Source organism: Triticum aestivum, chromosome 2D, assembly GCF_018294505.1.
Source record: "Triticum aestivum cultivar Chinese Spring chromosome 2D, IWGSC CS RefSeq v2.1, whole genome shotgun sequence".
NCBI lineage: Eukaryota > Viridiplantae > Streptophyta > Magnoliopsida > Poales > Poaceae > Triticum > Triticum aestivum.
In genome coordinates this window covers 652008748-652024301 of record NC_057799.1, presented here as the reverse complement: position 1 = coordinate 652024301, position 15554 = coordinate 652008748, and the positions used below count along the sequence as shown (strand labels likewise).

At 44.0% G+C, this 15554-nt stretch overlaps 1 protein-coding gene across 1 annotated transcript; it reads right to left on the bottom strand.

The window, feature by feature from the left end:
* Window positions 1–8272: 8272 nt before the first annotated feature.
* LOC123055398 (disease resistance protein RGA5) lies at window positions 8273–13980 on the bottom strand. Its single transcript, XM_044479411.1, has 5 exons — window positions 13664–13980; window positions 12686–13563; window positions 8934–11017; window positions 8812–8850; window positions 8273–8647 (listed from the first exon to the last, which is right to left on the bottom strand). The coding sequence occupies exons 2-3, from the start codon at window positions 13504–13506 to the stop codon at window positions 8941–8943; spliced, it is 2898 nt and encodes a 965-aa protein (XP_044335346.1). The 5' UTR covers window positions 13507–13563; window positions 13664–13980; the 3' UTR covers window positions 8273–8647; window positions 8812–8850; window positions 8934–8940.
* Between the last annotated feature and the right edge of the window lie 1574 nt (window positions 13981–15554).

Genomic DNA, 15554 nt, shown 5'->3' with positions numbered 1-15554 from the left:
GGTTTTCAACTGACTTGAAGCTTTGGTTTCGGTATATTTCAGCGGTAAGACAACCGCACTATCAAGAGGGGTCGAGGTGCTCGAATGATGGCATAGGAACACTTCAAACATATACACAAACTACTTGGCATCTCCTACTTCAAAAAGTATCGACTCCCACCTCGACACCTCCTAAGTGTCCATGTTCACAATACCCCATGCACACGAAAAAGTCAATAACATAATTAACTCTAGATTGAGACAAAATTAGGGGATGGCTCGGTCTCCGTGGATTTGAAGGAGTTGATAGTAAAATTGATGCTTCAAAATGTTTCCAACAATAGTCTTTTCAAAGCATTGATTTTGTCTTTTTTCAGACCTAGTCTTACATGAATGTGATTTCATCACAACACTTCGCATGCAGTTAAAATATTCATCAATGTTTATCACAAAACTTCAGAATTTTTTGTATGATTTTACTTTTTTTGGATTTTACTGATCATTAGAGAGCATGTGAGCTCGGCTGGTTCTACTGTCCCGGTCCAGGTGTGTTAATGGTGTCGCCATGCAGGAGCATTAATAAATAAACACGCTTGGAACGGCATATGAAGTTTTTTCTAGGCAATGATTGGACCATGCATGTGTAATTAAATTACTAGTACCACCACGAGTGCTTGGTCATTTCCTGGGTGGCAGTTTTGGCGCTGGATTAAGTCTTGGGAATTAAGGGGGATTATTCACAGATATTAAGTGGGGCTTTGTTGATGTCGATTGGGTATTTTCAGAGGTGAATAATGTCCATCATGGACCTCACATCCATTGACGCAGACGATGGAAAGGTCACGAACTCCTTCGAGGACGTGTGGGGTATGGGAGGCAGCAAGGCATTGTGCCCCAAGTTGGCCGGTCCGTCTCTCATGTTCTACTGTTCCTCGCCGGAGACCGCCTCCACTTCAGGGATCTTGACCCTCCCCCTCCCCCCTCCCCCCTCCCCGCCGTCCATGGAGACGGCAGATGGAGGACGTTGTCACCGATGTGGAATACAAAGGAAGTGGGTGACGTCCGCCGCCGTAGGATAGGTTAAGGGTCGGACCAAATTTTTTGTCCTAAATGTAATGAAAACCAGTCTTGTTTATATGAATATCATTTGGTTTAGTTGAACTGTGTTTGAAATGTATGCAGCCAACGTTGAATGGCCGGCTCCTGCAACCATGTCCGCGGACTGATCTCTTCCTATCCATGAACGGATCCCATAACAAATTTGCGGGTCAGCGTTGAAGATGCCTTGGCAGTTTTGGTGCTGCATTAAGTCATGGGAATTAAGGGGAACTTTATTCACAGAAATAAAGGGGGGCGTTGTTGGTGTTGATTGGCTATTTTCAGAGATGAAATAATCGCTTACGCGAACAAAACGGGGGAGATGCATGGCGACGAAGGGACTGGAGTCCTACTCGTAAACATGTGAGGGTGATGTGATGATTGGCCTGCCGCAAAACGTTTGACTGGTCACATGCCTCTCTCTGTTCGTTTGGAGTTCCTCGGACTTCTGTCTGTTCACATGCCTCTCTCTCTCTCCACCCGGTCGCTCGTCAGCACTTGCAGAGACCCTGTATAAATTACACACTTCACAAACATCTGATCGACCTCCCGCAAAGAAGAAGCGCAACAACCACCGTCACCCCGTCCGGGTTTCGGCCACCATGGAAGATGTCTCGACAACAAGCATCACCGATGCCGCGCGCTTGGTGCAGCTGCTCAAGATCGACGGCTATTGCGCGACCGATAACGTAGGCGCGAGCAGCAGCTATTCCATCAAATCCAGATGGAACGTCGACGGGTATGGTTGGGAAATCTGTATCTATCTTGATCTTCAATGGTCGGTAGCACTGGAACTAATCTTTCGAACTCGATCCCGCACCAACAATTATGTGAGGGCAAATCTCGGTTGCCGGTTGGTAGATCCGAAAGGAATTCTCACTCCATCCGAGCAGAAGACCGTGTCTGGGGAGTTCATGTATGACTCACACCGCTCATCTAAATTGATGCTCGTGAAAAGATGTGATCACCGTCCTCAAGGAATTACCGATGCAAACGTTCCCCGTTAAAGAAATCCCGATGCCTGCCGTGCCATCCTCCAACTTGCACGCAGGGCCGGCCCTGAGGGGGGGGGGCAGGGGGGAGGGGCGGCCGCCCCGGGCCCCCCGCCCAAGTATGCAACAACTAAGCCTAGGTAGGCTATGGGCCTATGTCCGAAGAAAAAATCAAAGGGCTGGGCGCTGGGCTTTATTTAGTCTTCCAGGCAGACGCGCGAGCGCAAAACGATTGCTGGAAAAAGCAAGCAGCAGGACGATCGCTTTGATCCCACTTTCCCCACCCATCGTCGATTCGTTCGTATTCCAATCACGATCAGCCGCAAGCGAGCCCTTCACGTGAAAAAAGGAGCCAACAACGCGCGCCCTTCCTATTCAATCGGCAATCACGCAGGCGTAGCTATTCTAGCCCTAGCCGCCGAGGCCGGATGTTCATACTGGTACTGACGCCTCATCCCTCCCGACTCCTGGTAATCTCCTTCCTAATTGACTGCTGATTTCAGTTCCTAGGGCCCCCATCTTAATTTTGCATAGGCAGTTAGGAACGCGTGTAATCTAGTTCGCCGCTGATTTCAATTCCAGAGGCCCTCATCTGTAATTCCATAAAGCACACGAACAAGGAAGACGGCCATGGATAAATTGGTACAATCAGGTATATGATGTGAGCCTTGATGATAACCCTAGCGTTGAACAATTGCTGCAGCAATATTTTTCCAGCATTGTGTGTTATCATGTCGTACAAAAGCAGGACATATTCATCGGGTAGGGATAAAAGGACAAGGAAGACGGCCATGGATAAATTGGTACAATCACAACACCCAGATACGCACAAATTTCTCAAGAGTAATAATGGTGCTTCCACTGCTTTGATAAACAAAGATGATGATTGGCAATGGTTCCCATAGAGGAAGAGCAACAACCAATTGGGAATTCAGAATATGATCAGCGAGTAGAAAATGTTGACACCAGCATCGGCGATGACAATGTAAGTGGCTACGAGATTATGAGGTTATTGAACTTATTTTTGAACTAAAGAGTATGAGTCACTTTGCCATATGGTGTAATGTCTGCCATGAAGATTTTCGAACATGTTAGAGAAGTTGATATCTATCCTAATATCTCCATTGTTTCTCACATTTTATTTGATATGCCTATGATGATCGCATCAGTCAAAAGAAGCTTTTCAAATTTGTAATTATTGAGGAAACTATTTGAGGTCAACAATGACTCAGGAGAGGTTAAATAGCTTGGCAACATTATGCGCCGAGAAAAAAATATAGATGAGATTGACATCGACCTCATCATAAGTGCGTTTGCATCGAGGAATGTTATTTTTAAGGTAATATGTATATATTATTTCTGTCGCATAGTGATTTTGGATTAATTTAAGTGTTATTTATAATATTATATATATAAATATATTCATTGTTATTATTGTGGTGTCTATACTAAGGGCCCCGAGTTTTAGTTTCGCCCCGGGCCCCCAAAATCTCAGGACCGGCCCTGCTTGCACGAGCACTTCGGCGAGCTCCTACGGAGCATTTCAATGAACTATCCAATATTAACATGGTATCCTACCGGAAAGACAATATTTCTGGTCCAACATGTCTTACTAGAAGCATCTTCCTCTTCCTCTCTCCATTCTCCTTCATCGTTGACCAAAATTCCAAGTAGGCAATTGTGGGCTTGCTCGACGCGACATGATGCGGGGTGTCGCAACAACCAGGACAACATGCTCCCTGCTACGCCGGCTGCTCCTTTCTTTCCAGGGTAAATCGCTCGCGGCCATCTTCGCCAGGCTCTAGGATGGGCATTCCATTGCTTCTTGCGCCGCGAAGTGTGAGAGGTGTCATCGTTGACGCCCCAACATGCCCACCACCTCCGTCTCCTTAGTGTCAGCCCGAACTCTCCTACTGTCACAAGCTCCTCCATGCCTCCATATCGCTTTCCTCATCCCGAGATTGGTCATGTCATCCAGAGGTTGCCCGCATAGCACCGGCTCGAGCTCACCCCTGTAATGAAGTACTTCGCTCCTAGAGCTTGCTTGTGCTATCCTGGGAATGGCAAGCTTGACGCTAGCAGAGCCAAAGGAGAACAAACGAGGGCATAGGGAAGCCAGATGCTAGGGATGGTGGCGCTGGTCACCTAAGAGCATCTCTATCAGATCCCGCAAAACCTCGCCGACTCATAAAATTCTGACCGTTTTATCGGATGGAGCCTTTTTTTTCTGCCCGAACAAGTCCATTAAAATTAGCCCGGCCCATAAAATTTTATAGTTGGCTTGCAAACCGACCGCTCCGCCGCTATATCTACGGCTTCGGCACCCTTTTACCAGACGCAAAAACTATCCCTCCGCCACAATGCCCCACGTGGCCGCTACCATGCCCATTTCTAGCGTTAAATCCCGCTTTGGATCTGCCATTTTTTCCTCCACCATGGCCGGTGCTGCTCATGCGGTACAATGGGGAGGTCGAGAGATCCAGCTGGCCCGTTGTAGAGCCATCTGTCCAAGCAAGTGCGCGACCGCAGACGCCTTTCCCGCAGCGGCGGGCGCTCCCCTTGGACCAGCTTCAACAACCTCCATGATGCCCTTTTTCCCGCACATCCTGAGGTGTCGGGAGGCGGATGCAGAGCTCCTCGCCGCGGAGCGCGTGGTGGCAGCTGGAGAAGAAGGCGCCGTAGACTGTCTCGCGACCGCAAAGGAGGATCATGCATATGCCCACGCATGCGGCAAGTCCCCGCAGTAGATTTACCTCGGTTACCTCGGTCTCGATGAGTGAGTCGGTCAATCAAGGTTTAGTTTGTTTTATGAACTTTTAATTGCCATGTACGAATTGTGGTTGTGTATGAACTACTTTTAGTGCGAACTGGTTCTTAAATTTCCAGTAAGAATTTTACATGATATGTTTTGCCGAAACCTTTGATTTTCCAGAAAAAACATTTGAGGGGAAAACCTAAAACGATTTTGCAGTATCGGATCTGCTAGAGATGCTCTAAGGTGCCAACGTTTGTGGGCAGGGACGATGGGCGTAAGTCGTAGTATTTACTTGGTTGAAGTCAGTCAGGATTATAAAATTTGTTCAGCGATTTCAAAAAATGTTCATGAATTTTATAAATGTTTCGATTTCAAAAGATGTTGACAAATTCAAGAAATATTTATGAGTTTTATAAAATGAACAAATTTTGTAAAAATGTTTGTGAATTTGCAAAGGTTCATTAATTTCCAAAAAATGTGAATTAGAAAATATTCATTATTCTTTTAAAAAGTTAGGTAACTCTAAACATGTTCTGAATACGTAGTGAACATTTAAAAAAATATGATGAACATACTTTGGTACGCGGTGAACCTTTTTAAATAAATGTTGAACATTTTCTAGGTACACAGTGAACATTATACATTTTAAATGTGTTGACGACCATTTCTTACTTGTAGACGCACGTGACACCGAAGGGCACCAAAGAAGAAGATCGTCCAACGGTGGAGCATATTGGGCCAGCCCAGATTAGAGGCGCATGTAGGCGACCAGATGCTACATCTCGCAATAGGTTAGATATATAGCAGCCGCGGGCGTCTAACAAGACCTACTTGTACGGAAATGGCTGCTGGGGCTTGTTTTTGTTATTTTAATCGTATTTTCATGTTTTCAAAATTTCTGAAAAATACACATGAATCTAGGGATGTAAACTACATCTCAGTAAATTTTGATGATGAAATACGTTTTCGTGAAAGCTACACATATAGAAAAATATGTATTTCTACCACGTGCTATTCACTATAAAAGTCCATAATTTTGTTTTTTGTACAGATCACACCAAAGCATATTTCATCATGAAATTATGAAGGAAATTTAGTATACATCCGTATGTTCATGTAGATTTGTTTTTGAATTTTTTTGAAACTCTAAAATATGATTTTCAAAATTTTCAAAAAACTCCATGGAATAGCCATAGGCCCATTATTAGTCTTTCTCTTAGTTGGGCCACAGCAGGCCAGCGCAGCAGACCACACAGGCTTGTGAATACAGAAACGGGAAGCTGAAGCCGAATTGATCGGTCGCTCGTCGGCGGCAGGGGATCCAAGGCGGCGACCCCTCCGGAGCGATTTTTACTCCAGTGGACGGTGGCTCGTCGGCGCTCCATTTAGCAGTAGCCAAGAGGGCAGTACCGGCGAGTTTCCAAGCTGCGGAAGGCTAGAACCAGAAAAGTGGCAAGCACCAGCAGATCGGCTACTAGGTGAGCTGTTCTCTGTAATTTACCTTAGAAATTCTAAAATTGAAAGCTTACCGTGGCCATTTCTTGATAGACTAATAAGGAAAATTCAGCTTTGGGAAGTTTCTTTTGTTGACACTACAAGAAAATTCACATGTGAAACTATTCACCAGTAGAAAACAGGGCTTTCGTCCAGCCTGGGTAAGCCCATTAGTCCCGGTTCACCCACGAATCTGGACTAATGTGAGTATTAGTCTCGGTTCAAGCGGCTCGGGCGACGTGCAAGCATTAATCCCGGTTGGAGTCACGAACCGGGACTAAAGGGTGCGATGCCCTTTAGTCCCGGTTCGAGCCTCGAACCGGGACTAAAGGGCATCGGCTCCAACCGGGACTAAAGATCTAACCTTTAGTTCCGGTTCGAGCCACAAACCGGTACTAAAGGGGTCCTGAATTTCAATTTTCAAACTCTACCCCACCTCCCCCCGCGTGTATCGCCATATCAGTTTTGAAAAAATCAAAAGAAAATGATAAAAACTTCAAAAATTAAAATTCTTCGAGATGTAGTTATGTTACTACATCTACTAGTTAGGAAAATTAAAAAACATAAATTTGGACATTTTTTGCAAAAAAATGTTATGAAAAGTAAAAGGCTGTAACTTTTGCATACGATGTCGAAAAAAAGTATAATATATCAAAATGTAGGGAAAAAATTCCGCATCCGATTTCGACGGCCTTTGGCCGTTTTGACATTTTTAGAATCCTCAAATTCTCAAAGGAAAAAAGTTATCCTTAAATTTCAGTTTTTTTGAATTTTTGGTCAAAATGTGGTCAAACTACTTATTCAAGAATATTAGTGTTACTAAATAATTATTCAAGAATATTAGTGTTTTTAATAATTATTTCAGTTTTTTTGAATTTTGGTCAAATCTGGTCAAACTGTGGTTAAACTATGGTCAAACTACTTATTCAACAAATATTAGTGTTTCTAAATAATTATTATATTTTACAATAATAGTTTCAAATTCAAACAGTGCTTCGTACTTAACTTCAACTCCTTAGGGTTAATAGGATTGACAGCGGACTATTATCAGGAAAACAATAAGTGCAGACTTGAAACTAGGCGGAATAGAAATCGGAAGTTAAGCATGCTGGGGCTGGAGCAGTGAGAGGATGGGTGACCCGCCGGGAAGTTAGACGATTTGGAATGAGTGATGATGGGTGATTAGAGATTAATGACTGATGATGGATGGTTAGAGGATGGGGCCGGTTTCAAATAATTCAGAAATTTAAAAATCGAATTTTTTTTCAAAAAAAATCAAATTTAAAAAAAATGAAAAAAAAATCGAGCTCCAGAAACCGGCCACGTGGAGCTCCTTTAGTCCCGGTTCGTAAGCAAACCAGGACTAAAGGTGGAGGGATTTAGTCCCGACCCTTTAGTCCCGGTTTCAGAACCGGGACTAAAGGCCCTTACGAACCGGGACTAAAGACCCGTTTTCTACTAGTGATTGGTACATATGTACCTAAATATGCGATACTTGTGACTCTGTATAGACTGCTTGCTGTGTGTGAAGGTTTTGGCAAATATAGTGAGATCATATATTGTCGTTCTTGTCAGAAGTACCTGCTTGAGATCTTAATGTAGAAACTAAAAGTACAGCACCGTGTTGTCGCCGGTGGAACACTGACTCTGAACTAAACTAATAACAGATCAGATCACAGCGGCTGAAGAAAATTAGTCGGCATTTGTACAAGTGAAGCATCCAAATAAATGAACTGACTACGCCTTTGTTCTATCGATTTTGAGAAAGGAATTAATAAGGAGCCTTAAAGCAGCCATGAAGGCAGCATCAGCGCCAGGCAAACAAGCCAACTGCAAATCATAAAAAAAGTGAAGTTGTATATCCTAAACTACTCATTTGGAAGGAAAGTGAAAATAGGATAGTTCATCATGAACTAGGTAGCTTTCAAGAAGTGAACTTAGGACCTTAGAAATGTAATGGTTCCTTAACCGAAGAAAGCGAGAACATAATAGAAGATCACGCAATTTTATCTTACAAGAATGTAGACAGTATTCAACACAACAATAGAAAGGGAAATAGGTTCGCTGAGTTCGACGCACACCAGGAAAACCCTCTAGTTACATTGGCTGGGAACATAACCTAAGGGACAAAAAACCTGGCACACCACCAAACTCGCCTTCTTACACACTGAGCAAATTAGATGGTTCACCAAATAAACAGTACAGGCGAAAGCACACAGAAGTTGCACTCGATGACATAGAAGAAACATGAATTGAACATGCATACGTGGTTGGAAGATGGAGGCTTGCACGATAGAGAGTCGATGCCGATGGAATCACCTCCTGGTAGCTGAAATCAAAGCCAGAGACAAAGAGTCACATACAATTCATATTGCATCATTCTTGGTGGTGTGGTGAAGTAAACAGACAGTTGAGAGCTGAAGAAGATGCTAAAAGGATAATACTACTAGTTACAAACATATGAGGTAGAAAACAACTGGACGGAATTTATACCTTGACACAGGATTTGTTGATCGCTCGGCTCAACTCAGCCTGCAATTGAAAAAAAAAGTATTTAGACAAAGTCAAAAGATACATGGGACAGACCGAACTAATAAGTGTAGAAGCAGGATTACCTCTCCATCATGTCATTCGGAAGTATTTATCAGCATGAACGGTGGGATTTTTGGGATGGTCGTTCGCCACACACCTCAGCACGTTCACGGCTTGGGAATAATCTTCAGGGCCGACTTCCTTATTCAGAAGGTCAATTCTGAGTTGCTTGAGTGAAGGAAGGTTCCGTATGCTCAAATCGAAGTCATGGCTGAGGATGTCATTCACTCGGAGACCGAAGCGAAGGCGTTGCACCATTGGCATAGCTCCTAGTTGGAAGGTAGGGTGCACCAGTAGAAGATCACGGAAAAGGCACACTCTCACTCTGGGGAAGGCAGCGGCACCAAGCACCAACTGTTCCACTGTGTTCTTGCCATCGCCTAGATCGGACATGAGGGTGACATAATGGAGAGCTGGCAGCATCCCAAGGATCTGGATATCCTCTGGGCGCACTTTATTGACATGAAGATATAGGTTGGAGAGTTGGGGAAGTGACGAAGAACAAATCTTTGCAGGCAAGCTCTCAAGAAGTCCGTCATATTTAAACCTGCAGAGGTTTGGAGAGGGCACCCAATCCTGCATAAGGTTGGCATCCCAAGGACCAGTAGAGGTGATCTCCAGACTCCTGAGTTCTGGCAGATTGCCTAGGGATTCAATCAAAGCCTTATCAATTGTCAGGTGTTTGTCTAGGGAATCAAGCACACCTATATTTTCTCTCAGACTACCATATATGAAATGAGTCAAAGGTTCATCAGTTCTCCTTAGATCGTCCGGCTTCGGAAATAATCGTCTAGGATTTTTTCTCCTTGAATCCCACTTAAAGGCGAGCTCCCTTAGCCTGATCAGATCACCCAGCTCTTTTGCGCTGTCTGCAGAAAAAATGCCCACCCCATCTCCTGTCAGCTGTTCAAGGCATGTCAGGTTCCTGAACCCTTCTGGCAGTGGCATGCCTTTATCAAGGATTAGGCACATCAAATGCCCCAGCTGAACAACACTGGAGGGCAATTCATTCGAATTGGTTCGTTGCAAGTCTAGTGTCTGCAAAAACTGTAGCTTTGCCATTTCCATCGAGAGGTTGCCAACATTTGTACCCCTTAACCCTAGGTATCTCAAATGTAACAAGTTCTCAACAGGCCTAAGGTCAACACCAGGACTTCCTCCAAGATCACAACCTTCCAGATCCAATACACGCAAAGCTTGAAATCTAGAAAGAGAGGGAATCTTACTGACAGCAGGACTAAAAGCGGTAAAAGACCTCACTTGTGACATGTTTGTGGTAGCCTTCCGAGTAGTGGTGGGATCTGTCATGCCCTTTTGGAGGGACAACCTGCGGAACTTCTTTTCCAAAGGTGTGTCTCCCTTGATAAAATCCAGTACAGTAACAAAGTTTTCTTGGCTTGATAATTCACATATAAGATCCAGCATTATATCATGTACACAACAAGCTTCAACCCTACCATCATGTATGCTTATCGGCATGATCATGTTCCTGTTTACTAACTCGTTGAAGTAGGCATCTCCAAGCTCAAGCAGACTGGTTTGACCTTTTACTTGGATAAAACCTTCACAAATCCATCTCCTTATCAACCGGTCTCTGCTAATTTGATGATCTTCAGGAAAGATACTTAGATATAAAAAGCATGTTTTCAAATAGGAAGGGAGGTCGTAATAACTCAATAATAATATCCTCTTCATCTCGTCCACATGATCATCACCATTTTGAAGTCCACTGCCAATGGAATTGAGCAAATCTTTCCATTTATCAATTCGATCTCTGTTCTGATTGTTAGCCAAATAACTAGCCAGACTAATGATGGCTAATGGTACCCCTGCACATTTCTTCAAGATCTCTTTGGATACTTGCTCAAACCGAGAAGGACGCACCTCACTTGGAAATATTCTTCCATAGAAAAGTTTTTGCGAGTCATCATCAGAGAGAGATTTCATCTTATGAATCATATAATCTTTAGAAGGGCAACATTCTTCAGAGATCTCAACATGGCGGGTTGTAGTGATTATTATACTTCCACACTCATTGTCCTCAAGTGCATACCTGATTTCTTTCCATGCTTTTTTATCCCATAAATCATCGATAATTATAAAGTACCTATGTACATGGCAATGCGAGAGCTAAGGTTAGCAAAACAATACCAAATATTTATCAAAAACATGAAAGAGTAGTACCACTCAAGCGGTGGGTCTGTTTAATTCTTGGATTTGAAGGTTTGGAATTTTCATGGTTGGGTGTTTGGGAATGGGGTTCGGTACGTACTGACTCTCACAACCCACACTTTGAATCGTACTATGACAACCTACAAAAATGTAAATCGAGGCCCCATGGAGCATTGTGCACGCTACCACATTCAACGCATATATGCACCCCCTCGACTAGAATGAGCACACCATGTCGATCATATGAATTGGACCTCTCCAAAAAAAAGCAATTAGTGATACTGCAATAGGGCGATACATTTACTCTCGTCACGAAGATCACCTGATACAAGGCAATACGAAAGCTAACAGAGAAACAAACCACCTTATGCCAAATTAGCAAATATTGGAACTTATACCCTAATACAAGAGGAGATTACAATGCATTTCAGTGTCCCCATAGTTATATAAACACCTTCGGGGTTTCTTCGTACAAATAGTTTTGTACGAAATTGCTAGGATTTTATGTCCATGAAAACAAATGTGCCGAGAAATATGATAAAGATGAAATACATATTCTGTTGATACTTGTATAATATAGACTAAAAAAGGATAATCGTTCAGAAACCAACACACATCGTATAACATTGTGAAACATCTATTGAAATATGAAAGTAATATTATTTCTAGAGTTGAGATTTACGGAAGTTAACATATGGTTAAATTTTAACATCAGGATACTGGTGGAGATTTGATCTATTAGTAAGTTGTAAAGAACAGTACATAATTAATATAGCAAAAAGTATGTTAAAAGGGAAATAGAAATGCATGTCTATCAAGTACAATCACAAAGTACGGTGTAGATTTGCCACAGAAAACGACATTTTGTATTCTATACCTAGAAATGGAAATGAGCGGAAAGGAAAGGTAAGAGACCATATGTTCGTATGGCTTAGGGAAGGAAAAACAAAATATACATAATACAATTATGAAGTAATAAAGAGAGTAGATATTGTACACTTGAAAATATTAAGAAGAAAAGTGTCGGTTGTTTAGAGCAGTCAAGGATGAAGTTGAGCATGACAAGGAGCATGGAGAAAAATAGAAGTAGGCGTGGTGACATAGGCATGTACAATGTGAAATGCATGAAAAATAAGGTGATATGATTTTTAGAGACCTGGCGTTTTTCCTTATGAAATGAACTAAAACAAGTATAAAAATTTAGCAATATATTCAGTTAGAATTGGTTGTATGGAACATGAATATTTAGAGTAAAAATATGAGAACTAAAACTGAAAATAAATATGATTTATGGTGTTTGATTATTGTATAATGTAAATATCATAATAGAATGTAAATTCTCATGGCTTTTTATTATGCATGATTGTATGTTGTGGTGGACCTTTGTCCATGTTTGATGAATGATGAGGTGGTATACTTGCATGTTGAGAGAAATAGGCTAGTGAGCGCTAGCTCTTTAGATATATATATTATGCATGTATGGTATATATCCTTTTTATCTGACCAAAATTATAATTATTTTTCCACAGGATTGATGCTATGGATGCTGCTTAGATGTGACTTGCGTGGATGGCATCTGCAGCAATATAAATGAATGGCGTACCTTTTGTTGCTAAGTAATCCTCTGATTAGGAAGGTGAGCTGCTCAACGTCCAAGTTTGCTGCATTATGACTAGCATGTATTTTCTGGTCAAGTTTAAAGAGAAGATCGCTTAATACTTTCTGTATGTCGGGATTCCGAGACACAGACACAATTGCTTTGTGTTCAAATTTTGTTGCAAGGGCATCATATACTTCTTTGGCAAGCGTAGTCTTTCCCAATCCTCCAAATCCAACAATAGAGAGTGTCTTGAGTTTCTTACAGTCCCCCTCGGTGATCTTCTTGATAATATCGTTCCTTGCTTCCTCTAGGCCGATGATATTCTTCTTATCTCCATAGAGAACCTCCAAGAGAGGATTAAGGGGGTCCCTTGTGACTGCAGGTAGATTAGTAGTTTTATACCTTTCGTGTTGGATGGCGACTTTTTGCAACTGCTTCTCAATCTCTTTGACATCTGTGGAAATCCTATGTTTATCCTTGCCCTTTTTAAACAGATCCCTGAAGCTGACCCAGAGCTTCTTGAGCCTGTTCTGATGATCATTGGGGTTAGAGTCACAGCCCACAACACGCACCAGGAGAGAGTCGATGACGTCCTCCATTTCGTAAGACAGCTCTCTAACTTGGTCAGCCCAACCCTTGGTCTCGGAATCGAGTTGATCCCGCGGCACCTCTGCCACCTTGCCAAGGGCAGCTTGCATAGCTTTTAGCTCAGTACAGCAGGACTTGACCTTTTCCTTAAATTCCTTCTGTAGGTTGTACTCGTCCTTGATGACCTCGAGCAGCTTGGGGAGGAGGGAGCCCATGGTCCCCATGGCGAGATCCATGGCTCACTCGATCTTCTATTGTTGATGGTCACCTCTCACCGGGCATGAGATCGCGATCTGAATAAAAGAAAAGCCGAATGTTTCGGCAAGAGATTACAAAGGGAATAGAGAGATATCACAAAGGGATTCCTGAAGCTAATTAGTGAGGGGGCCTGACCTCGATCCAAAGACAACTGCGCCGCTGGACGTGCTTCCGAAGGTGGCAGCGGCGGGGAACGAGGCCTCGGCAGCCGGCAGAGCCAATCAATCGTGCTCTCTTGGTTTCTACCGGAACACAGGCTCAATCTTGCTCTCTTGGTTCATTGCTCAAAAATGTGGTTTGCTGCAGTGTGGCTCTAGGTTCTCCTTCATACACTCCAAGCCTAACAACTGTATATTGGGAAGAGGGGCGAGGGGACGAGTCTAAACTCTAAAGAGGACACGTATGTGCGGATGGAATTCAGCCGGTTGCTAGAACATTTTGCGTTCAACCCCCGCAGTGAAATGTTTTGTTCTTAACCCAAGTCCAACCGCACGACCCCATTTTGTATGCGTGTGCCTATTAGAATGTAAACGAACAAAAACGATGGCTCAACCGCAGATCCATCCTATTTTTTTGTCTGTTTTGTGTTCGTCTGGACCCATTTACGGATAAAATTTGCTCGCGGTTTGGATCCGAAGTGTACACAAACCAAATGTTTTGTGAACACTCCTGATCCGTCTCTGTCCCCTGCTTGCCCGACCTGGCCCACTTGCCATAGATCCACTCACCTCCTACCTCTCTCTCTCCCCACCCACCCACCCCAACTTCACCGGCACCGCTGCTGCAGGAGTGTCGCCGCATCCGTAGAAGGGCGCTTCCAGAGCCGCCGTGCCGCTGCATGAGCACCACCGGAACAGCAAGATGTCGCCGCAATAGGGTGCCGCAGCTGGAGCGCCACCACCTCCCGCAACAGGAGCGTTGTCCGGTTTACCCACCACCGCCTGGTTGACTCCGGCCTCCCCGGCACGCTCGCGGGAGTGGAGGCGCTCTTCATGGACGAGGACGAGCAGGGCACGGGCACGGTGGTAGGAGCTCGTGCTGGAGTAGGCGGCGATAGGGCGCCGGCGCGGCGGTAGGAGCTCGTGCTGAAGCAGGCGGCGGGCGCGACAACATGGAGCGGGCACGGCCATCTCTAGAGCATGCGGCGGGCGGGATCTTGGCGTGGCGGCAGGGCGCTGGACCGCTGGATCTCATGAGCTCGGGGCGGTGGCACTCGGCGCGGCGGCGAGGCGACTGTGGCTATGCGGGCTATATAGGCCCTGTTTGTTTCAGCTTTGGGAGCATTTTTTGGATTGGAGAAAGCTGAAACTAAAACAAACAGCTATTTTAGGACAGTTGTAGAACCACAACCCAAAACTGTTTCGGGCTATTTTCAGTATAACAGCCCTAAGCACGTCTCGGGGTACTTCACAGTCAAATTTGTTTCCCTAGCCCCTCTGCTTTTGGCGTTTGGTCGTAATTATGTCATAAATGTCGCCGCAGGCATGACCTATCTCTCCCTTCTCCCCTCCTCCTGAAACATAGCGTTTTCACCAGCTCACAGTCGTTTCCACAGCTACGTTGTCAAACAGATAACCTTCACCGCAACTGTTTCCTCATCACAGCAGTTTTGCCAGTACAACAAGTTCACAGCTGAATTTGTCGAAACTGAAGCCCAAACAAACACAGCCATAGAGGCGGGGTGGCGACGTTCTTCTGAGCACAGCCGAAGTGTCACTTTGTTCTGTTTTTGTGCAAAAAGTTAGGTTGTCCGCTCGAAATAGGTATTCTGTGTCGGGTAGTCTGGCCATGTCCGCCTTTCCGGCGATGTCCGTTTGTTCGTTTTCCGGCCCAAAGGATGAAAAGGGGACAAAATCCTTGTCTGTTTGGTGTCGCATGTTGGAGTTGGCCTTACAACATGGTTAATACTATAGCCGGCTGTTGGCTATATAAACATGCCATGTCATCGAAAGTTAGTATTATTAGTTACCCATACAATAAGATTGATCATAAGGTTGGTCATAAGATTAGATATTTTTTTAGTTTC

Bases quoted from the DNA above. Each gene is read 5' to 3' on its own strand.
- LOC123055398 (XM_044479411.1), bottom strand. From the start codon at position 13,506: ATGGATCTCGCCATGGGGACCATGGGCTCCCTCCTCCCCAAGCTGCTC. The intron at 11,018-12,685 runs GTACGCCATTCA...CCATGTACATAG, and splicing joins GGATTACTTAGCAACAAAAG to GTACTTTATAATTATCGATG.